The sequence below is a fragment of the Larus michahellis genome, chromosome 2 (assembly GCF_964199755.1).
Source record: "Larus michahellis chromosome 2, bLarMic1.1, whole genome shotgun sequence".
NCBI lineage: Eukaryota > Metazoa > Chordata > Aves > Charadriiformes > Laridae > Larus > Larus michahellis.
This window is the reverse complement of record NC_133897.1, coordinates 63,252,961-63,276,827: the sequence shown is the minus strand read 5'-3', so window position 1 is coordinate 63,276,827 and position 23,867 is coordinate 63,252,961. Positions and strand designations below refer to the sequence as shown.

The 23,867-nt window shown below is 39.5% G+C and overlaps 1 protein-coding gene across 1 annotated transcript in view; it reads left to right on the top strand.

The window, feature by feature from the left end:
- Nucleotides 1-23,867, top strand: part of TPPP (tubulin polymerization promoting protein) — a 57,827-nt gene that overhangs the window by 21,891 nt on the left and 12,069 nt on the right. The window contains exon 3 of the mRNA XM_074575690.1: nucleotides 21,175-21,328. Within this exon, the coding sequence (XP_074431791.1) occupies nucleotides 21,175-21,328 (154 nt within the window). The remainder of the gene's footprint in view (nucleotides 1-21,174; nucleotides 21,329-23,867) is intronic.

The following is a 23,867-nucleotide window of genomic DNA, read 5'->3' as shown; positions in this document are numbered from 1 at the left end:
GTTCCTGGAAGTGATGTTACATGCACCTTCTTAATGTATTTTGCTCTTGCTCTAGCCAGACTACTAGTTGGTGAGAATTTTTAGGTGTTATATATAGAGTTAGAACTTGCAGTGTTAAAACACCCAAGTGGTGTTACTGGGAAACAGTTCTTTGAAAGTTATCACCCTGATTAATTAGAATGGTGTTACTGACTATTTTCTGGCTTTATTGAAGTGCAGTTTCTTATCACTTCTGTTTGTGTGTGGAAACACAAATGAAATCCAAATTTTTCTTTGAAACTTGATCTCCGTTCATGACTTTCTGCATTATTTTTTTTTTTTAATGCATATGCATGTATTCCCATGAATTTAAAACAAACAAACAAAACCCAAAACCCCAAAAAACAAACAAACAAAAAACCCAAGCATTTTGATATGGAATCCTGGTATAATCACCAAAAAGGGAAATACTTGCCCTTTGAGAATTTTTTTCCCAATTTTGTAGTCAGTTTTAGGTTCTCATTCTTTACAAAGGGTCTGGGTGTTACCAGGTAATACATAATTTTGAAAACCTTGATAAGATTGCTAATGTTGGTGCTGATTCTGAAGGCTCCCTGAACATGTTAATTACATAAACAGATCTCTGTGGCAGCCTTTGCTAGGAAGAAATGCAAGATTAGATACTGAAATTTTATGGTTGAAGGAGCAAATACAGAAAGCCACCCAGTTTCAGTGAGGAACTCAGAAGGATGATTGCAGTTCACAGAGTGTAGCCAGGAAGAGCATGGCTAAAACGTGCACCATTCTGGTAAGGAGTAATATTGACACCTCACCTGCTGCCCGTTGCCAGCATTTTCGGCAGTGCAGGCGCTCCCAGCGCCCCGCTGCTTTGCTGCGCGCAAGTACTGTTACTGGGCTGCTGCTTGTTTTGAAGAGCAGTGTTGTGTCCTGAACGGCCGGCACCGATTTTTGCAGCGCTCCCATCAGAGTGTTAATATCGTTGATTTAATGATGTAGCGTGTGAGTTGGGAAATGCTTGCAGCCTGCCATTTTGTCAGGTGGTGTTTGCCTCCAAGACTTCCTTTGATCCACCGGTTACTAAAAAGACACAGTACCTAAGGCAGGAAGGGAATGTTTCTGCTTTCTGGCGCGCTCCTTGAAGCAGACATGAAAGTATAAGACTCTTAAGGAAAAGGATAAGCCACTGTCATCTGGCATGAAGGAGTTAGTGCATCTCTTTGTCTCTGCTGATACAGCAGAGCGTTGTACCACTTAGTGCCATTTGTGATCATGGGCACCAGCAGCTGCAGAACAGTGATGATCTTTGGCACCAGGCTGTGACTCTCATGACACATGAATTCATTGCCCAGATGTCTTGGGTCTTCATTCTGTGCCCTTCAGTTGCAAATATTGTTTAAAAAAAGAAAGTAAGCTAATGAGTGGAGCAGTTGTTGTGCTGTCAGTGGCTGTATTTTTTATACTGTGTAAAAGATGCAGCTGATAGCTTGTATATCATCATAAAAGTGCGTACAAAGATAAGTTGTTTTTCTTTCAGCTAACAACCGATATACAGTGATATTGTAACGTGATCGTAGTTCATTACACCACAACTGAAAAATCAGTATGAAAAAACAAGATAGGTTTGTGCTTATTGTTTGGAATCTAACTCAGTTGTACAAGATCTGCAGATACACTCATTATAATTCCCAGTTCAGTGCCAATTAACCCTGGATTTATCTGCTTCATGGTATTTGAGGTGTTTTGTTGTTCAGCGTGGGGTGGTGTTGGTTAAGCTTCTGAACGGAACTGGTAGTGCTGGGAATGGAGAGTTTATCTCACCCGGAGCAGTGTGGGAGTAATACAAGAGGCTACTGAGGAGAGGATCAGAGAGGAGAGGGCAGGCAGCTCTTGCTCATCATCATGTGCGGCCTGTATTTCACAAAAAGGTGTTGTGTGTTCACTTCCGCAAGAACGCGGCTCTGGGGTATGGGATAGATGGAAAATGGTGACTGCGCTGTTTACCGTCTTGTCCAGTCACTTCCCCCTGTATGGCAGCTACTACTACTGCATGCCAAGCTACTTTGTGGCTCTAGGGGAACATAATGAGCCCTCTTTTGGTACTCCTCATGCTCAGTCTTCCTGTGTCTCAATTTGAAACATTTCCATTTTCTTCCTGTGGTGGATGCTGTGTGGAAACAGCTGCCTGGGGCACTTAAATCCAAGTGGAGATCAGCGTGCTCTTGCAGGTAAAATAGCGTGTGTCATGCTATTCTCATTTAGCTTGATATCAATGGAAGGTTTTGCAGGTTTGCGAGCAGTATGTGTTGATTACCGTTTACAGCTCTGTAAGAGGGTGTCTAGGGAGAAGGTTTTAAGTTGGTATTTTTGGTGGGTTTTGTTTTGGTTTTTGTTTTAGCAAAAGGAATGAGTATTCTAAAAAAAATCTGTAGATAGACGAAGGAAGAAACAGGGAGTAACTTGTCATTTATAGGGTCTTACATTTTTTTATCTGAAGTACTTCGTAAGATGAGAGATAAGTTTCAAACATAAGAAAACAATAGGAGAAGGTACTGAAAGGTAGCCATGATGAAAGAAAATGTATACCCCATATGGTAGCTGATAGCCACTCTATTGGATGATATTCTTGTGTATATCCAAAAAGAAAGAATTTTGATACTTTTCAAGCATTGTATTGAAAATAGGTGTTGGATGAAAATGGTGGTGAACTGTCTATGATTTGAGTTTAGGACATTTTAAATTCTAGTAATTAAAGATAATGAGTGGTGTGAATGCAAATCTGAGAGTAATGACTATAATCTGATTAAATGTTTTTTGCTCCCAGTAAATCCTGGTATTAGTTTAAAATGAACAGTGAAGAGTATGCAGTTTAGTAATTCCTTGAGAGGACCGATATATTTGCCATGTGCTCCAGCAGCTCATTCTTTATTAAGGTAGCACAAATAGCATGACTGGTTTTCTAAGCTTTTATAGTAAAAATAAATAGAAATTGTTTCCCTACTTTTACAGAAAAGCTGGAACTGTAGTTCCTCTTCCAGGCAGGCTGCTTTTCTTGCATTGCTTCACCTCAGATGAGAGTATTGGGAGAGCTTTTCATTATGGGCGGCTTTACATGAAGTGGGTGGCATAGCTGGGAAAGCTGTTGAACTAAAATGCACAGAACTAGCTTGATCTTTTTTGTCAAGACAACAGTATGTGACAGCTTGGGTCTCCACTAGCCAGATGAAATGAAAGCTACAGAAAGGATACCAAGCAATCAATTAAAGAAGCTGTTTGGTTTTCCTCCTGCTGTACTGATAAGATGAACTCTGGTTGCCGATTTAACAGTCTGGTTTTGAGTTTGACCTGCAAATCTATCTGACTGCGGCTTCAATCAACATGGGCGGTTTTGAACAGTTTGTCTGATTTTAGTAATTTTCTGATTTAGTCCTGTGTTCTGTGACCAATCAATGAATGCATGAATACTTGGGAGACTGTTCCTTTTATTCCCCTCTTAATTGCTACACTGTGTTACCCAGTCATTCTAGTTCTACGTCTTTAAGGTACTAATCTGTGAAAGGCATAGTCCAGGCGGACAGTGAAGTGTCTGTCACCTGAGGTAAACAGTAAAGGTACATAAGAGCTATCAGACTAAGGGCTACCCATAGAGAACTGGATGTCTTTAATGTTGGGGACAGGGACTTCATGTTATCTACCATGGCATTTGCCCTTTTTGGAAGTGTTTCAACTCCATTTGTCAAAGCCTTGAGACAGAGAAGATAGCAAGATGTACTTTCTGGAGACAGTTATCCAAATAATTTATGCCAAGTGTTGATTGGATTCCTCTACGTGCTTGCTGCAAGTGTAATCTCTTAATCTTGGAAGAAGTCATTTGCTGAACAGCACAGCTTCTCTAACGTACGTACATAGTGATTTTTAAAGGAGTTATAGTATTGACTAACCTCTCAACAGCATTATTGAGTTAATTGTTGTGTGCTGATGTTTAAGAAAATAAAGCACACAAAGTGTGCCCGTTTTGCCTGTACTCAGAAGAATTATGGCCAACATTTCTGCTTGTCATCTTCATTGAGCTCCATTGAAAATCTGTGAGGCTTTTTGGAGCTTTGAAGAGTGAGAGGATTTGACTTCTGATACCTCTAAAGGGGTGGACACCCTACCTCTGCTGCAGGGTAGAAAGGCACAAAGACACTAGTTTTTGTAGCTGTGGTCTCAACGGGGCTTTGTTGACCTGTGTAGAATAAGATGTTTAGCAAATGCACAAAGCTTACTTTGGTTATATTCTACCCTATCAGACTTTCAGTAATTGAAGCAGAGTGTTGGCCTGGACCAGTTACTGCTGAGCTCCTTTTGGTTTTGCTGTCCTTACTGTGACAAGTTAACTCAACTGTAAATAAAGGCATCAAGTACTTAAGCTAGTTTTAAATTAACTACTTGCATAAACAGACCTAATATAGAGGCTCTGTGATAAAAATTACCAGCACATAACCCTGCAAAGGTGTTTGTCTGTTGCTTGTTATGGGGGGAGGGGGAGGGGGGGGTCCACAATAGGCCTGCACCGGCTGGTATATGCTGTCCGGCACATAGAGTTTAACACTGTGTATGTACATGGCATTGTCTTAGTATATTGTTTTTATGTCATCCTGTTTTCCTGCAAGAGTCAGTTTGCAGTTTTGCTTTCTAGGCGATGAGGATATACCTGACTTGCTTATGAACAGCAGTCTACCCTACAGGCAATGCTGGTGGAGCGTGAGACCAGGTGTTGGATTAGCTCCCATGGAAAATCATCAGCAGTCCTCATTCAGAAGATATTAAATTGCAAATAAACAGATATATAAGAATCTGGTGGGGGAAGCCAGTCTCCTGACATGCACCGGAATAAGAGCACAGAATTCCAATACGAATTGCACCGTTAACTGGCCACAATTTAGAAAACTTACTCTCCTGTACCAAACATTGCGGGAATGGATAGTACTACATTGAAAATCCTCCTTGCACCAAAATACCATATTGTCAGCAAATGACAGTTTGAAACAGTACTTGACTTTCTTGCTTTAGCTCGTAAAATCAGTGTCTTTGAAGAAAATGTCAGCTTCTGAATTGTTTTTCCTGAATTGCTATGTGAAGCCTTATTTCCTGAATATAAGTAACTAAGAGCTGCTAGGTATTGCTAATGTAATTATGCAACGATTCCTGTTTGGAAATGAAGCAGAAGGTGCCCTTTGTACAAAGCAAAAGTCAAGCGGGCAGCACATATTTAGCAGTTTGTATTCGAAGGCTGGGGAGTTGTGACCAGACAGAAAACAAAGAGATGCATTGAAAGGGAGTTCTTACTCCCTTTCAAGAAGGTTTCTGGTGTTGGGTATAGCTGGTTGCATTGTGAGGGGTGTTTTTTGGAAGGAAAAGCTTCTAAGGTATTTTGAGCTTATTAAACACTATTAACTATTTGGTGGTATCTGATCACAGCAATGTTGTTTGACTGGACGCGTCTAAGGAGAGCTTAATTTCATCCTGGCATGCAGGGAGGTCCTCTGCCCTGATAGATTTTTGCAGGAGATGTAAGAGAGAGGCTAAATTTGGCAGAAATTTCCCCTAATAGTTCAGTAACTCTAGCTGCTTCCTTAGTTCAGTCACTGAAGTTATGTTAAACGTTTTCAAAATTGTTGGAATCTTTCGCAGCACTGGTTTGATACCTTCCTTCAGTAGCTGTTGATCTAAGTAAGTCACAGATTTCTAGAAGAATATATGCTTGTTCTTTCATGGTCTCCTCTCTGCCTTCACAATTCATTCCAACATCTTGGAGGCTTCCTAATTGTTCCTTGTCATTTTGGTTTGTGATGACGATGTCTGCAAGATAGAAAACCATGTGGGTAAGCCTCCATTTATTGTAAGCTTTTGGATCTTTCAAATAGAGCTAGCGCTTTGAATTGAGAGAAGCACGATGTAAATGAGAGAGTATCTGTATTGGTGTTAACTCTCAGAATTTTCTGCATTTCTTTTGGATTGGTTTCAGGTGCACATGAGTCAGCAATGTGAAGACTGATAAACAAACCTTTAATCCAGGGGAGGACATAGATTCCCATAGATAATTTGGTCACTGTCTGTTTATAGCTTTTACAAAGTGCCAAGACGTTGGCATGGACTGTTCTGCAGATTCTGTGGTGCAACTGAGACTTCCATTGGTAAAAAAAAATGTTTCCCTCTCTGAACTCAGAGAGGACCGATCTCTCTCACCCCAAGGAGTACTGCCTCAGAATCAGAATGGCTTATTTCTGAAGCTGGATGTAGCTTTATCGTAACTTTTTGTTTGGCAGACTTTCTGTGGTAGAGTTATCTTGGGATTTTTAGGATTTTTATCAGGAAATTTATAGAGCTCTGGTTTGCAAACGCTCTCTTTTTTTTTTTTTCTATTCAGTCTCTGCTTTGCCTACGTTGAATTGTTTAGGCCTCACAAGGGCCTACACTTATAACTTGCAAGGTACTTTGCACTTCCTGCAGATGTTCCTTGTTATGTTTAGTAGGGGAATCTTAATTCAGATTGATGGTTGCTTTGTCAATTACTGCAACTTTGTGTTGGGATGGTAACTGCATAGAGGTGGCTCTTGAGATATACAAAATAAGTAAGTAGGCAGATGCGTTAGCTATTTTTCCCTAAGTGGTGCAAAGATACCTATCTCCACAAGATACGGTTAAGGAGAAATGATAGAAGCATAGCAGAGGAACTTATCAAAGAATATTTTGTGCATTGGAATATATATATATGGAATTCCATATATATAGCATATATATGGAATTGTCTTTAGACTTGTGGATCTGTAGAAGAAATGTGGTGCTGCCTTTCTTATATGCAAGTGTTATACAGCTTTTGCTGCTGTATAATTTAGCTTGAAGACTTCCCATCTGCATTGACAGCTACGCCTAGCCCCAATTTTCTTTCTGTAAGAAAGAGAAATTTCCTACTGGAGAAATTAATAAGGAGGGAAACAGTCCAGAACCGGTACTTGATTAGAAGGCACGGAAAACAGAAAAGCAAGTATTTACTTCTGCATTTGTGTATATCTCTATGGCACACATGAGCAATAATGTTTTGAGACCAGCTATAAGTGTTATCAGAACATGAGCCTTTTCAGCTTCAATGTGAAAAGTCCAGTAGTTAGAAACTGCTCATCACTCTATACGTTCTCATGGAGGTTGTTTCAGTGCCTGTTCTGCCAAAGAACAGTAAGATTTTTCTGGAAATGACATTGATGTTTGAGTGAGCAAAGAGAAGTAACTACTGTAATAGATAGGTAATAAATAGATAGGTGCATTGTTGCTTTATGGTAATGTTGCAACAGAGCTTTTTCCAAGAATGCAGGATATATATGATGTCTGACCACTCAGTGCCAAATGAGCTTCTTTGGATCCATACAAAAAATGAAATATGTGCTCAAATAAGGATCCTGTTGACATGACAGTTGTCTTACATTTATTCTTTGGTCTGAACGGAAACAGCCTCAGTTTATAGTTATTTATGTTTTTGATTTGCTGGGTTTTTTGGTTTCTTCTCACCTGATTGCAGGATCAGCTGTCTGAAAAATGTTGGCCTATTTGATTTTTTTTGGGATGTTTTTCACTATGCTTCAGTTTCAGGTTAACTTGAAAGCATTTTATTATGTCTATGAGAAGAATTCAACGTGTTTGGTGTTCCCCTATTCATTCACTGTGGTAAAGACATATCAAAGCTATTGCGAAAGGTGAACCGAGCAATACTGTGCTCTTGACATAGAGTTTGTCTTCTGACATTCTTTTGAACACCTCACTTTAGAGAATTAATTTTCAACATGATTTCTGAGCAGGTTACAGTTCTGCATATGTGCTTTTCAAAAATACCGTGTCCACCAATTAAAACTCTTTGTTGCTTAAAAACCTTCATTTACATGCACAGCGTTCTAGATTACTTGTATATAATCTGAACTAGAAAGCATGATGTCTACCAAATGAGAACAAATGCAGATTTAGAGATATATCTGAAAACTTGGATTTGGTAGCTGGATTATCTTTGGCCTTTAGTTTGTTTTGTGATGTGAAGAAGGTTTAAAAAAATGCAAGACTGGACATTTTTAAAAAAAATTCTTATAATACTTGTTTAAGTTCAGCTTACTTCCTAATTTTTCATATCAGCAAGAATTAGCTTGGACTCATAGATTTCCTGTTTGTTTCCCACCTCCTGTTTTCTTTTTTTCCCCCCCTGTTTTTTTCTGAATGATAGGAAAATACTTTTTCCCCAAATTTTTGTGTGCATTCAGTTTTTGAGTGAACTAACTGGCTTTGTTCCAGGTTGAAGTAATGATGTTTCTGCAGGTTTGTAGCTGATTCAACAATGCTGTACACAAAGCAAGAATATGATTTAAAGTGTTGAAATGTCAATTGTATACATCTCAAGTATACGCAAATTTTTTTGTGTATGTGCTTTTTTAAATTGTAGGCAAAGATTAGGAGGACTATTTTGCACAACAAACAAGTATAGATTTCCTGGGGTTTTTTTTGTTTTTATTTTTTTTCTTCTTTTTTAAATAGTACAGTTCTCTTAGAATCATAGAATCGTTTAGGTTGGAAGGGAGCTTTAAGATCATTGAGTCCAATGTTAACGTAGCACTGTTTCTTCTTGTCCTATCACTTGTTACTTGAGAGAAGAGACCAACCCGCATCTTGCTGCAGCCTCCTTTCAGGTAGTTGTAGAGAGTGATAAGGTCTCCCCTCAGCTTCCTTTTCTCCAGGCTAAATGAACCCAGTTGCCTCAGCTGCTCCTCATAAAACTTGTTCTCCAGACCCCTCACCAGCTTTGTTGCCCTTCTCTGGACACACTCCAGCATCTCAATGTCTTTCCTGTAGTGAGGGGCCCAAAACTGAACACAGTATTTGAGTTGTGGCCTCACCAGTGCTGAGTACAGGGGGATGATCACTTCCCTAGTCCAGCTCACCACATTATTCCTGATACAGGCTAGGATGCTGTTGGCCTTCTTGGCCACCTGGGCACACTGCTGGCTCATATTCAGCCGGCTGTCGACCAGCACCCCCAGGTCCATTTCTGCCGGGCAGCTTTCCAGCCACTCTGCCCCAATCCTGTAGCGCTGCATGGGGTCATTGTGACCTAAGTGCAGGACCCAGCACTTGGCCTTGTTGAACCTCATACCATTGGCCTCGGCCCATGAGTGAATATGTTCTATGTGAATTAAAGGTTGCTTTTTCTATCCCTTTCCCTTCTTTTTTCTTTTCTTCAGTTGGTGACTTTTTTTTCTTTCTACTGAACAGTGTAACTTCTGAATTAGGATGGGCGTTTTGTCAGAGACCTCACTGAAATAGAGCGAGAAACAGACATCTTTCCCTATCAGAACAAGCAATAAAATGTTCAAATTGCACTTGTGGTTTTATTTGAGCTTCATTGTGATTTAAAACCATGTCCCTGCAATACACACCCTTCGCCTTGCCACCATCTTGCGTTGTTCTTTTCATGATGCTCTGATGTGGATTGGCCCAGCGTAGGTGAAATGGCCATTTTCGTAGCTGTAAAGATCCTGCCTGCAAATTAAAAAACTTGCATAATATTAGACATTAGATATGGAGCTAGGCTTCGTGCTGGAACATCACAAAATCCCAAGAGGAAAGCAAGAAAGAAATTCTAGGAAAGCTAGCAGCACATCAAAGTTGCTTGGATTTTCTTCCGTGCAATTTTAAGGAAAAACTGAGAGGAGAAAAAACTTCTGGATGATGTGTTGCTAGAAAGAAGGTTGGATCCTTTACTATTGTTACCTAATGAGTTTAATTCAATTCTTATTCTGCTCCTTGTGCAGTGGTTCACTTTCAACACCCAATTCAGTTCTTAATGAAAGCATAATTTAAGCTCTAATATCTTGAGGCTTAATGAGTTAAGATCATACTATGTCAAGTCCTATTTAATAATGCCCTTATTCTTTGAGCTCTTGTAGTTCTGTTTGAATTTTGTCTGAATCAAGATGTCATATCATATAATCATACAAAATCTAGTCGTTAGTGAGATACTGAGCATTGAGCATTTGTTGTTCTGAATCTCATTAATAAAAATAGCACTATCTAGTATAACTGATTTCTATTGTGAGGATTTCATTTTTCTTTCCTCTATCCCATGCCACGTCCACATCCTTTTCTTGGTTGACTGATCTCATCGAAAGAGGTAACTTGTCCTCCCTGAATGTCAAAACCATCAAAACAGTTACTGCATGTGGAGAGAAAGCAGTAAGGAAGCTTACTGGCTATCAAAAGCCTGTGGGGACTTGGTGCTAACATGAAAGTTCATTGGGTTACGCCTCTCTTCCTATCTCTGATTGTCATTTGTTTATACAAATTCAGGTTAATAATATAACAGAAGTCCTGAAAAATAGCTAATAATCTGAAAGCTGCCCTTGAGAATCTTTTTTTTTTTTTTTTTTTTCATGCTTATGAACCATTTTGTATAGCTTCTAAAGATTAACTACTTGGGATCAAACACATTCGCTTTTGCTTAAAGGACCTTTGGCCGTGCAGCATTGGACTTGCCTGTGGTTACAGCTTGTGACAGTATTCTAGCTCCCTTTCAACAGTGTTTGTGTTGGACACTATTTCATTGTATGTAGACTGGTCTCCTTTGTGAACAAATATTTTCACACTGCTGGGGACAGTGAATCAAACTACACAAGTCCAGTCATCTACCTGTCAAAGCACTTGACGCTGTCCTACACTCCATCCTTGTCTCTAAATTGGAGAGACATGGATTTGATGGATGGACAATTCAGTGGATAAGGAACTGGCTGGATGGTCACACTCAAAGAGTTGCGGTCGTCAGCCTGATGTCCAAGTGTGTAAACTGATGACGAGTGGCATTTCTCAGGGGTCACTATTGTGACCATGCTGTTTAACATCTTTGTTGGCAAGATGGACCGTGGGATTGAGTGCACCCTCAGCAAGTTCGCCGACAACACCAAGCTGTGTGGCACAGTCAACACACCGGAGGGGAGAGATACCATCCAGAGGGACCTTGACAGGCTTGAGAGGTGTGCCCATGCAAACCTCATGAAGTTCAACCAGGCCAGGTGCAGGGTCCTGCACCTGGGTCACAGCAATCCCAAGCACAAATGCAGGCTGGGCAGAGAATGGATTGAAAGCTGCCCCGAGGAGAAGGACTTGGGGGTGTTGGCAGCTCAGACCCTGAAAGAGAGGAAGCTGACGATACTTTTCCCCTGTTTTCCACTCTCCATGCTTCCAGTCAGAAGTTGCGTGTACTTTTTACCTTGCACAAACTCTTGTGTTCTCTGGATTCCTCTGTGAGCTCATGCAACATGTCAATTTGCCAGAAAACAACTCTACCAGGAAAAAGAGGACTGTCTTCTCTGCTAGGTTAATGAATTGAACTGACTCACAGAATTGTCTGATGAGTGCCAGAGAGAAGGCAAGGGAATGTGCAGGACTATATGGCCAGGAGCCATGGATGAGGGAGCGAGGACCCTGAGGTACAAGAAGGGAACAGAGAAGGAAGATACAGGAACGAGCTATTCCTTTCACTCTGTTTTTTCTTGAAAATAACTTGATTGTTACAAACTAGGAAAAAAATAGTGATTTTATTTTTGCATTACTAGTGGAAAAAGCCGTAAAAAGTAGAATGAAAATTAGCAATGTTTCTTCATTAGGTCAGATGTTGCACCACCACAGTAAATCAAACTGGAAAGCTGATCCAGTTGAAAGATACCTGGGGTATTTTTTGGTGTTCTAGTATTTCTTTTTTTTAGATTTATTTCAGCACTGAGCCATTGGTGCCTGTGGCAGGGGCAGGAAGCAGAACAGACATTTGTTTTAGCAATACTACTGCTCAATATCAATTCATGGACTTAATTGCTATCTCACTGGAGTCAGAAAAACCTTAAAAGTAATAATTGCTGAATATACTGATGCCATTTTTCAATAAAAATTCTCAAGTAACTTAGATAACTCCAAAACACAAGCAGCTACTTAAGATCCCCATAAGCACCTGGGATCCCCACATGCTACTGAGAGTTCTGTGATTTGCAACGTTTGAGGGGTTGTTGTGAAATCAGTCGCTGTTAACAAGAAGTTCCTCCACGTGTTGTCAATTCAACATGCAGAGGGAATATGTTCTTCTGCATACTCAGCCACCAGTGCAATATAGTCTTTGTGAAAGACAAACTTCAAAGTTTGAAACGCTTACCCAAGCTCTACATCTGTTTCACTCAAACTACTGCCAAAGGTTTGCTTGCTGTGGCTGCTCATTTTGAAGTAGCCTAAATCCGTACATGCTTTCTAAAGCATACTTTGAATAGCTACAGGAAAATAAGCTTTAGCTGCTGTTGATCAAGTGCACAAGTAAAGTTACCACCTCAGCGTGAAACATCTATAGTTTTGCAGATACTTCCTTTGCAGCTTTTTATCAGTAGCTAACCACTACATGGATCTTTATTCTTAAATGTCCAGATACAATATTATTTTTGTTCCCTTAAACTGAAAAAAACCCAACAAACAAACCCCAAACAATCGGATTCTGCTATTCTTTTAAGCTCATTTGATCTATTCCTCTAAACCCTATATAACCCTCAGACCTATTTTCTGCTTGGACTTTTTCTTTTCCTCATCCTCCTTAAGTCCTGTTAATCTCTTTAACCCCTTTAACTCTGGGATTTGCTTTCCTTTGGAAGCTTTTACCTACTGCATGTTTTTGCCAAGTCATTTTCTTTCTCTAGTTCCCCCCTTCATTCCCTTCCTAATACTGGTTTATCTGATAGGCTTATAGCTTTTGGGTCCCCCCCCCTTTTTTTTAAACTTCAGATTTTATTTTAATGAAAACAAATTTTCACTGTGAGTATAGCGCATGGGAAGGAAGTGCAACAAAAATAAAGCTAACAGGAGGAAAAGGTTAACTTCAAATATAGAAGAAGAGAGTTTTCATGAGAGAAGCCTAAATGTTTAGGTTAAAATGAAGCCTGATAAAGGTATCAACTGCTGGTTTAGTGAGCTGCGGACGTCCTCTTGCTTCAGATGCAACTTCATGGCAGTTCACAAGCCGTCACAGTTTCAGATACTTAGAACGAACTAGATGCACTCTGCTTTACTTTTGTTCAGTGATGAGACAAAAAGCACGTGGCGCTTCCAGGTTTATTTCCTGAGCGAATGATGTGTGTTCTTCTGCCCTTGCTTCCCACTCCCTGCCTCCAGAGAGGTTTCTGCAGTTCATGACTATTGCTGTGATATAGAGAGGGCATTTTGCACTGTACTTTGCATTGTGCCTGTCTTGTTGCTTTGCTCTACTGGAACGATGAGAAGACGACTGATGATGGGATCACCTTTTGATTGTGGGGTATACAAAGTCATTCAGTTAAACTCCTTATATCTGCCAAGATGCTAGAAGTTATATCTATACAGTAATTGTGAAGGTCACCTGGACGTGTTCTTTGTCAGTCCTAATCTTTTCCTCAAGAGAATCCACTTCTGGTAAATAGCCATGCACTCAAAGATGCCTGCATTCCAGAATTGACCACTGCCTTAGCTGAAGATCTCTGTTCTATCTTCTTCCTAGGAACATTTTTCTGAGGATATTTTCTGGAAGGGTATCTTCTTTCCTAACAATTTGCCAATTTGCACTTGCTTGCATCAACATCCAGATGCCTAATTTCAGTCTCACAGTTTTACCCATTAATTGGGCAGAAGTCTCTGATGCAAGATGATACCTCAGGTTTTGTTTTCTTATTTGTCTCTTTTACAACTGCCTTTCTTTAGATCTATTAGGTAGTGCAGCTCAAAGAACCTGATAGAATTGTATTACAGTATCTTTCCTTCTTCCCCCCCTCCTTCTCCATTCAGCTATATTTGTCAAGTTTTTACACAAGCCTGGGTTAGTCATACACACTGTTCAGTTTTATCCAAGAAACTGTGTTCTCTTTTTCATTTGTAAATTTTTTGCATTGTATATCTAAATTTTGTAATTTTTGTTCTTGACTGATATGTAGCGAGAAACAGATCTTCACAGGGTGTGTTAAATACTCCATTAGATTGTACTGTTCTAGCAGCCTGGTTAGCCTGCCTAGGGACCTATCTTTGGTTTGGGTTGGGGTTTTTTGGCTGCGAATTGTGGGGCTGATAGTCAGTAAAAATTATGAGCCTTATAGCCCAAAGAGAGCAGAAAGTGAACATCGTAAACTACAAAAGGAAAACAAGAAACTACCAGCCCTATAGCGTAATCTGCTTCTTGGTTAAACAGATTAGCTTTGGACTTTTTGCTGGTGACATTCTTGGAAAAAAGAATACATATTTTAGATGAGTGATGTATTTTGCAGAGACCAGTACAAATCTTTTTTTGCTTCAAGGAGTTTGTCTGTGATACCTTTTTACTGTCAACGCATACAGTACAAGTACTACTAACCATTGATATTAATGTACATTATGTTTACAGACTACATCAAAAAGGTTGGTGTGTTATCACAAGTAGCAAGAAAAAAAAAATAAATGTCAGGTCTGCTAAGCAAACAGGAGTGAATGCTTTGGGAAATACCACAGCAATAATCATAAAGTTGCTGCTGTAAAATGGTAAATTAGAAAAATCTATTTGTATGAAAATCAGGGAGTTTCAGCTGTACTGAGTTTTTAGTATTGCAGACTGCTCTTGAAAAAAAAGTAAAAAATTCTGGACAAGTTGAGCAAGATCCACCTATTATTTCTCCTAACTTAAAAAAAAAAAAAAGAAAAAATCAAACATCTTTTAGAAGAAACACTTTCTCATTTCCCTTTTTTTGTTTGTTTGTTCGGGTAAAGTAGAAATGGCTTAAAGTTCAAAGTCTGGTCTGAACGTCATTAGGAAATATGCCTTTGTTAGGATTTGGGATTAAAAATCTGTCTTATGTTCTGATCTAAATGTTATCATCGCACCTTTATATGATTAAATTGAATAATTTAAATTATTGATTCTGATAATTGAAAAGTGTTTATTATTACTTAGTTAGCAGTTACCTACATGGATGTGGGAGTAGTCGTGGCAAATCAGAAATTGCCTGATTAAACCTATTGTGCCAGAGAGTCAGAAACTGTGACAAGTAAGCCACTCGGGCATTCTGTTGCCAGTGCAATCCTTCATTCTGCCTTCTGAATGAATGAGACTGCCTTGGGAAGGGAGTAAATATAGGGAGTGGCCAAAATCCTGTTTGTTCTGATTTACAAGAGATTAAACTTGCTGAGTTTTACTTGACCGCTCGGTTGACTGAGACACCCAAGTCCATGGTGAATTTAAGCTAAATAAACCTTACAGACAAAAGTCCTTGTTTATGCAAAAACATTTGTTGGGCTCCCACCTCTAGTTACGCTGTCTTCAGGCCCTTGTCAGACTTTCTTTGCTCCTTAGACCTTTGTGGGTAGATGACAACTTCCACAGCAAAGCAGCCCTGGTTAGTGTAACCTGCTGTAATCCTCTCTGGCAGTCTAGCAAGAATAGAAGCTTCTCTGAGTATTTTTACATCTTCTTTACCCTCTTCAGTCTAAGCAAATTGAAAGTTAAAGTGACGTTTTGGGATGGGGGTATGGGATTACTTTCAGTAGCTCAAGAGATTAAGACAGAGCGCTATTAAATTGAAGACTTGGCTGTATTAATGCTGAACTATAATGGTACTATGAAGTTAAAGATTTCTAATATCGGTCAAGAATTTTGTGTATTGGATATGTGGGGTCTTTTCAGCTAAAATTGTAGACAACTGTTAATCCAAAGAGTATTCAAATCCAGATAACACAGAAGTATTAATTTGCAACATTACGTTTTCACACTGTATTGTTCTAATCTTATGAACACGGGACACTGTTAGTAGTAATATTTACAAATGAAAACTGCAACACTTGCTCTTGAAATCTACTTTGAGCCAATGTTTAGGCTTTTACACTTGATGTTCACTATGCTGATACCCAGGCTCAGAACCGATGCTTTTACGTGTATGAATTTAGGCTCCCAAGAGCAAACGGAGGAATTCAAGCTTTAGTTCGGAATCTCCCTGTTTGTAGTAGTTACATGTGAAGAGACCCATCAAGGAAGGGGAAGTGATGAGAAGCTTCCTAAACTTCTTCTGACTATGTTCAGTCTGTGGGCATAGATACAAGCAACTTTCATGAGTGTACCATAAATACACTGTTTCCTCCACTGAAGGACATTGGAGAAGTTTTTTTGTAAGAAGCAGAGCTTAAAATAGAATAGCATGAAAGAACGTGTCCTTCCTAAATATAAAGGTTTATTTGTGCCATAATAAAGTACAGGGATTAAAAAATTTTACATTATTAATGTCTCTCATATATATTTTGTTCTTTTCATGAATGTGGCCAAACTTACGACATCTGTTTTCGTAAAAGCCCTTTTTTCCCCACCTTCCCTCTATCGTTACTGTTTTCCATTTTGTCTCATTTTCTGGTCAATAATTTTAATTTGCATTTCTAGTGTCTGATTATATCATATTTCCGTAGGTATTCACACATTCCTTCTATTCCGTTAATCTTTTTTTCCCCTTTTTTAATGTACAGTATTTTGTCGTTTTTCTACGTCTCTATTAACTCTACAGAGTGCTAAACCTAAGAGAAGAGTGTTAATAGCTGAGAGCTCACCCTTGGCATACTTAATTGTAGGCAAATTGTTTGAACTTGTAACACTTGGAAAATGAAAGTTAATCTATTTGTTTTGCTACTCCCATGGAAACGAGATATTTATAATGAGCTTCTAAAAACAAGTTACAAATATACACAAAGAAGCTGATTCTTTGTAGCAATTGCTTAATAGAAACAAACTGGTTTGTTTGTGGTTTTTTAGTTGTTTTTTTTCAGTTTAACTTCATGACCTCTGGAAAGCTGGTGTCAGGAAGCAGCTTCCTGAATGTGAACAGAGCACTAAAAATGGTGGAAATAAACTGAGGGTAAGAGTGCCTTGTGTGTCATGCAGTGATCATAGTATTATCATTTTTCATAGAATCATAGAATGGTTTGGGTTGGAAGGGACCTTTAAAGGTCATCTGGTCAAACCTGCCCGCCGCCTCCCCCCACTCCCCCCCGGCAAAGAGCAGGGACATCTTCAACTAGATCAGGTTGCTGAGACCCCCGTCCAACCTGACCTGGAATGTTTCCAGGGATGGAGCATCTCCTGCCTCTCTGGGCAACCTGTTCCAGTGTCTCACCACCCTCATCATAAAAAAATTTCTTCCTTATATCTAGTCTAAATCTACACTCTTTTAGTTTACAACCATTACCCCTTGTCCTATTGCTACAGGTCCTGTTAAAAAGTTTGTCCCCATCTTTCTTTTAAGCCCCCTTTAAGTACTGGAAGGCTGCTATAAGTTCTCCCTGGAGCCTTTTCTTCTCCAAGCTGAACAACCCCCAACTCTCTCAGCCTGTCTTCATAGCAGAGGTGCTCCAGCCCTCTGATCATCTTCGTGGCCCTCCTCTGGACTTGGCTCCAACAGGTCCACATCCTTGTTGTGCCAAGGGCCCCAGAGCTGGACTAGAGGTGAGGTCTCGCAGAGTCACCTCTCTCGACCTGCTGGACACACTTCTGCTGCTGCAGCCCAGGAGGATGCAGTTGGCTTTTTGGGCTGCGAGCGCACATTGTTGGCTCATGTCCAATTTTTCATCCACTAGTACCCCCAAGTCCTTTTTCACAGGGTGTTTTTGTGGACCTGGAGCGGGCTGGTCCTGTGGCTTCAGAGTTTTGTAAGTCAAGAGCTACGTAGGTTTGTTGAGAGACTTTGCCTCTGTCATTTCTACCTGCTCAGTTTGTTTTCTCCTCTGCATTCAACCCATGACTGTACAGATAGAAGAGAGGGTAGGAGCATGCTGTTCTGCTGAGTAACGATGACAGCAGCTGCTCAGAGTTCTTTGAGACCTGCGTCTAGAGACAGGAGGGCTTGTAGCATTGCTACTTGGTAATTTAGATGCTATGGTACATAGCGTACCAAAAGTGCCACATATTGTGAGTTAATCAAGAGTTATGTTCTTAGGGTTTTCCACCAGACTTGGCGTACCTTGCAACTGTAGAATTTTTCAGTCAATTATGATGCTTTTCAAATTGATTTGATAATACTGTAATAGATGTGAGAGGGAGAGAGTATGTTTTTGGAGTGTAGAAAAGATAACGAATTTCAAAATGAAAGCTGTTTTATTTAGGAAACTTTTACTTGGGATATAGTTCCAAAAATTCCTTTACTCCCAGTCCCATTTTTAGTGTCACTCCAATTTAATATTTTTTGCTGGTAAAGAATATCTGTCATAATGCACATTCCTTTTTCTTTTGGGTCCAGCAGCAATACTACATTGCTCATGTACGTATCCAATTACTGGTGACACCTTAAATTGGAGGGGAAAAAAACCTCATTTCCTTTCCCCATGTTAGTGAGACAGGGAAAAGACCAAATGTGAAAGGTAGGAATGGCTACCATTGACTTGACCATGTCTTGTTCCTTTCGGCACTCTTATTTATGTATTTTTCCTTTTAATACCAAAAAAAGAAAAGTCTTCCTCTCCTATTTGATAAGTGCAGAACCAAAAATTTGCATGTGTTAATAAAAATAAAAGAAGTCAACATGAACTTCAACAGCTTTTGCTGAAAGTGGTCATTCCCGTTGTGATGATCCTGGCTAAACTGTGGCAGTCCTGATTGGAGACTTCCAGGTAATGTATGTGCTACAGAAGATTGCATTTGAAAGGTCTGTATGTTAGACTTGGCTGTGAATCTGTAATAAACACAGGCCTTCTCATATGGTGTTATGCTGAAGCTGTGTACTGATTGCCAATGCCATGTTTTTCTAAATGAGAAGCAAACCAAAATGAAGTCCTGACCTCTTGAGGTAGTTAAAAGTTCTTGGGCATGTTTTGTCAGAAGAGAGCCGTTAATCCTATTAATGAGAATCCTGGACAAATTCCAAGTAGTGAATTGCAGTTTATTCAATGTGTCTTTCTGATTAATGAAATACTGGATTATAGTCTTCGTTTCCACTGTCATGATGTTCTTTTACTAGCTAATTCCATGAGGTACTCAAGCATATGCTTCATCTAAAGCAGACGAGTAGTTGCAAACAGCAAAGTCTGGTCAAAAAACATGTAAAGTTTATTTCTGGCTAAAATAGGGAGTGTGAAGGATGTAGGGATTAAAGGAAATAAAGGATAAATACAGGAAATAAAGGATACTAGTAATGAGTGGTATGTTAAAGGGTTGCATTAGAGTTGAATTTTGTTGTGAATAACGAGTTTCTCCTTGTTTTAAAAGCCTGGAGTAAAATTTCATTTTGTGTTTAATTTAAGTAGCAGTCAATTCCTAACTGTTGGTATCTAAAACTGAGAAATCTCACTTCTCCCTTTCATTAGTGCAGGCACCCTCCAACTGAGGGGGATTTGACCTCTGAAGGTGTCTGAGAGAATATCAAAGACAAATCAATGATAAAGAGATAGATTAATTGCTCTTTGCAGTGGCTCTTTGTGGCATTTGAATTAAAATTAGATTTCTATGCATAGTTTTTCTAGCCTGAGATTTCGATTGCCAGTGTACCCTTTCTCTATCCTTGCATCGATCATTTATTCCTGTATAAACAGCTGTCACTGTTGAAAGGACTGGTCTGGGTTGTGTGGTGTGGTTTTTGTTGGGTTTTTTGCTTTGTTTCTTTTCTGATTTGCTTGAAATGCTCTCTAAAAGAAGTATTAAAAGAAGTGGCTTAAGTGGAAGCAAAACTCGTGTAGTAGCATGTTTCCCAGCAACATGGACTCTCAAATATTTCTTTGACTTTGAGGGTTTCATAATGTTGTAAGCAATTGAAAATATCGTCTTCTATTAAAGATGGTACTATTTAAGGTTACATCACCGTCAGAATTATAACATCTTTTTGAAAATATTTCTATTTGATCTGTTATGTTTTAGCTTAAAACGTATGGCTAAACTGTGGTGTGTAAATTCTTGTTCTAAAGATCAGGGAATCTGTAACTTATTAATGCAGCAAAAGGTGTGCTTTTTTGTGTGGTAGAATTCATAGCAGAGAAAAATTTTATTTGTGTTTTAATGCTGTGGCCTCGTACCATTTTTAAAATGAGGAATTCTAAAATGAGGAACGCTACTGAATTTTAAAATGAGGAACGCTAAAAATAGTTTCATATTAGGGAAAAGAGAGGAACAGCGCGTACTCCACTACATTATCTCCTGCCTAAACCGAATGTTTTAAAATGCTAGAAAACAGACTTGCATGAATCGCCTTTTGGTTAAACACAGCTCTGTAGTGAATGCTGTGTTTCTTTCTGAGAGTTTTATCAATTGAACTCTTTGGCCTGTAAAAGATCTGCAGGAGTGACTGTATAAGTAGATGTTTGTAAAGCATGAATTTTCCACTCTACTTGTCAGATATTGCACTGTACACTGCGATAGCAAGGTTGTCTCTACTTAAAGTAAGCCTAAGCAAGTAACTTACCAGTGTGGAAATACGATCTTCCTCTTAGTGAAAACAACAGCAAGTCTTCAGCTCTGAATTTCTGGCGGGTTTATGAGTTCATCAGACTACTATATTGTGTTTTCCATGAACTTGTGAATGTTTTATGAAGCAGGAAAACAGGTATTGAATTCACATTCATCACTTGAACATTTGTCAGTCTTTAATAGAGGAGGAATTTCAAGTTTTTAAATGCTTTTCAATAGTTTGCGTTACACAAAGTATCACTCTTAATTTACTTGTGAGTATATGAATAGTGACCTATGAATAATATGTCATAACCAGTTATTCAAAGAGGAATAAAAAATATTAGAAAGCAAAACTCACCTAAAATGCTTCAGTTCTTGTCTTTTGTGCATGCAAGCTTTACATGTGATCACCAAAAGAGACTATATTTGATTTGATGAGCTGCAGGCGTTCTGACAGCAGGCCAGGTCCCTTTGTTTCCTCTTTATTTCTGAATTTCTGAACATTCATCCAGGGAAGTTTCTAAAGTGCTATCTTACCAATGTACACAAAAAAAAGAAAGTGAAGTTCCTGGGATATATTTTATTTGTCACCATAGATGGGCTGCATGGCTCTTCCTGTTCTTGCAGTTTTCTGTTGTTCATTGTGGTAAACTGAAACCGTCCTGCTATTCTTGGAATGCCTGTTGTACTCTTTTGTAATTTCTTCCAATTCTTGTGTGTTTCAACAGGGGAAAGTCTTCCAGAACTATCACTTTTGAGCAGTTTAAGGAAGCTCTTCAAGAACTCTCCAAGAAGCGATTTAAAGACAAGAGTGATGAGGAAGCAGTTCAAGAAATATATAAACTAATTGAAGGAAAAGCCCCGATTATATCTGGAGTAACGGTATGTTACTGATCTAATGGATGGACTGCTCTAGCCGTCCTTTGTTCTGCTGCAGTCTTGTTATATTCACCTGCTTCCCTTTACGATCCCCAAATCCAAAAAGCATGCCTCTGTGGGCCTGGAGGCGACGACTGTGCTGAGCGGAGTGGGAGCAAAGATCCTGTGACAGCTGAGAGGCAGCAGTTGACTGCTGTGTGTTCTTGTGGGGCACTGTCATTGCTTCTGCTAGGAATTGCAGTACCAGCTAGCAGCGTGGTCAGGAACATCCAGGAAGAGCTCCCGCGTGTGGTTAGAACGTAGAGGCATTCATGAAGAGTGGTGTATCCGAATCAAAGAGAGTAGAAGGGGAATCAATTTAGAACCTCATTAAACAGTTATTGGGCGCTGTGTGAAATACCAAAAAACCTAAAGCAAAGACGTCTTAAAATACATTTAATACACCACGTGAATCTGGGAATAATTATCATGTGATCTGGACTTTGGTTTTTGTTTGTTCCAAGTCTGTCAGAACTATAGTGTTCTTTCTTTTTCTTTTTTTTTTTTTCTTTTTTAAATATTGGCGTTAAGCTTTAAATATGATAAAGGAACTTATAAAGCCTAGTGTTACATAAGTTTGTCTGTCCTTTTAAATGTTCAAGTTTTTAGGCAAGCTTTTACCTTGGAGTATCAGAGATACTGGAGTGTTTACCATCAACTTGAGTAGGAAAATTCAGTCAATTTAGTTCATGTGATTAAAATTCGTGATCCTCCTGAATTTTGGCTGTAGAGCTGTGAATGAAAATCTAATTGTAAATAATCTTTCTGGAAAATGGTTCTGCACAAATGAACAGTGGAAATGTCAAGTGGAGAGATCTCTTTTGAGTTGTACAATTTATCAGATTTTTACAAGATTTTATTTTATTACTCTTGTACTCTCATTTGAAACAAGTGGTAGTTTTGATACAGACTTAAAATAATGAACTTTTATTTCGTCCTCCGCTCATTTTAGTGAGTTGGAATAACCTGTTCATCTATCCAGGGATTCTCCCTTGGAATTATGCACGTTCTTCTAGGCCTCACTCCTGATTCTTTTTTCAATACTTCAGCAGTCAGATATTAAAATGATCAGCGGCTGCTAATAAGGGGACAGCCTCTTTCCCCGTGGACGACAGGGTGACGAGAGAGCTTTGCAGATGCAGGGCAGTGTCACGGAGGTGCTGCAGAGCTGCATGAATGTGCCAGCAGCAGGGGGACAGGAATGGAGGGGGAGCATGAGCCAGCAGTGTGAGGCTTGCCTGTACTGCTGTTGTATCTGCGGTCCTGGGGAGGGTTGCAGAAGAAGTGAAGAAATAACGGGAGAGCGGGGATATCACAATATTCTCTCTCGCTTGCTGGCAAAGTAAGGAACGGGAAGCAGAGTTTAAAGGGAGGGAGGGACGTTACAGGCTGGGAGTGTGTGTGGGGGGAAAACCCCCAAATTTTACGTTTGTTGTGTCATGCAAATTTAGTTCCCAGGTGGTAAAAATGACCCAGGCACTTGGATATTAAAGGTATTAAAATAAATAAACACACAGCCACTCTCCCACCCAGCAACCTGGGAACGCAGGTCTGAAATCTATATACAAGCATTGTAATGCTTTGTTTACTTTGGGAAGCCCATGTTCTGGAAATTTTATGTTGGACTGCTTGCTGTGTGGTTAGACAGAGTTGTATGAAGCTTTTCTTAAACTGTTGTAGCGTAACTCAGTCATGCCATGTAGTGTGTGCCCTGCTCTGGTCAGCTTTGCCGTAGGTCACGTAGATTTGTTTCAGGTTTCAGACAGAAAACTTTAGTGTGACTGTGGGCACATTAGTCTAAACGTATTAGGGAGGGAGTTGAAAGCATGATTGAGTGAGGCATGTGGATAAATATACTTCAGGAGGAGATTTTTGTGTCTTAACTTCTCATGGTTTGTGCCCTCTGTTTGGAGGGGGTGGGCAGCACGGCAAATATGTCTGTACTGAATGGCAGCGTGGGGAAACCACTGCTTCAACAGGATGGCTGGGAAGTTCACTTTCACATCAGACAATAAGGATTTTGGTGTATGTTGTGATAGAAGATTTTTTTTTCTTTTTCTGTTTATTTTTTCTTCTCCTTCAGAATGTTGTAGAATTACGAAAATCCCTGCTTGTGCTTGAGAAAGCTCAGCAGACAGACAGTGAAACTGAGTGAAATTTTGGGCCGCTTTCTAAACTGCAATGGAAGGTGTATGGTTGGCTTGGTCACACAGGAAGAAAACCAACAGGCAAGTGATAGGGGTTAATTAGGCCATAGCTTTATTAGCTCGCTTGGTAGTGATTCGGCAATAGAATATACAGTGCATATCATATATCTTTGACAGTTTACAATCAGACATGTAAATGAAGTCTAGGGCCTTTTAGTTGCCCTCACTCCTATAAAAGAGCAAGACTGAGGTTCTTTCTTTTGTGCCAAAAGCTGTGTGCTGTAGCTTATGTTGAATGCATTTCTACATCTGTGGAACAGATACTTGTTTTGATCGTTGCTGGCTCTTAAAATGAA